The sequence below is a fragment of the Chaetura pelagica genome, unplaced genomic scaffold, assembly GCF_000747805.2.
Source record: "Chaetura pelagica isolate M959 unplaced genomic scaffold, ChaPel_1.0 scaffold269, whole genome shotgun sequence".
Classification (NCBI taxonomy): Eukaryota; Metazoa; Chordata; class Aves; order Apodiformes; family Apodidae; genus Chaetura; species Chaetura pelagica.
The window spans coordinates 946,635-947,550 of NW_009954705.1; the positions used below are offsets into that span (position 1 = coordinate 946,635).

The 916-nt window shown below is 40.2% G+C and overlaps 1 protein-coding gene across 1 annotated transcript in view; it reads right to left on the reverse strand.

Moving 5' to 3' along the window:
- The window catches only part of LNX2 (ligand of numb-protein X 2), a 26,884-nt gene that overhangs the window by 12,258 nt on the left and 13,710 nt on the right, over positions 1-916 (reverse strand). Inside the window, 1 exon segment of the mRNA XM_010005635.1 lies at positions 428-477. Coding sequence (XP_010003937.1) covers positions 428-477 — 50 coding nt within the window.

A 916-nucleotide genomic window follows, 5' to 3' on the forward strand; every position in this document is an offset into this window, starting at 1 on the left:
GGCTGGTTATGGAAATAAAGGCCTTTCCAAACTAAATTCGGAGCTCACTGCAAAACCAACCTTGGAGCAACCAATGTATCTGGCTCTACCAGGCTTCCTCTCTCATCCCTCCAGCAAACCTGCTTTGGCTGCTCAGTCTACAAACCTACTTTTAGCTTGGAAAAGGCCCATAAAATCATCAAGTCCAACCATTAACCCAGAACTGCCACATCCACCACTGAACCACATCCCCAGGTGTCACATCTACACATCTTTTAAACACCTCCAGGGATGGTGACTCAACTGCTTCCCTGGGCAGCCTGTTCCAGTGTTTGACAACCCTTCTGGTGAATATTTTTCCCAGTCTCCAATCTAATCTAAACTTCCCTGCTGAAGCTTGAGGCTTTTTCCCACAAAGGTGACAACATATCTAACAGTGCATAGTCCACGATTTTTGTTCTCCTGGTCTCTTACACTTGTCTTCCTTAGATCATGACACTGTTTTTTTCTCCAGGACAAGAATCTTGCCTGTGCTTTCAGTCTCACACACAGAACCACTTAAAACTATAAAATAATAGCTTTAAAAAGAATACATCCAAATCACTGAAGAAAGCTTATGTGTAACAAGATGCTGTACTCATATGATGTGAAAAAATCTTGAAATCCAGAATAATTAATTTTGTTCATTAAGACTGTAGAGTAAGGTGATTGGACTAGTTCTAAAGTCTTGGCATGAACTTGGGAGATTTTCCATATACTTCAGCTAGGTCAGAGTTTCAGGCTTATAACCTGTCTCATTCAAAATTCAGTTCTAAATGAAAAACAGATTAAACTTTCCCTTCCTGTTAAGAATAATTTTTTTGTTAAGAAATGCATCTACAATTGCTACCATGTTTACATCAGGCATCTGAGCTGAGGTGCTCTGAGAGGTCAATGT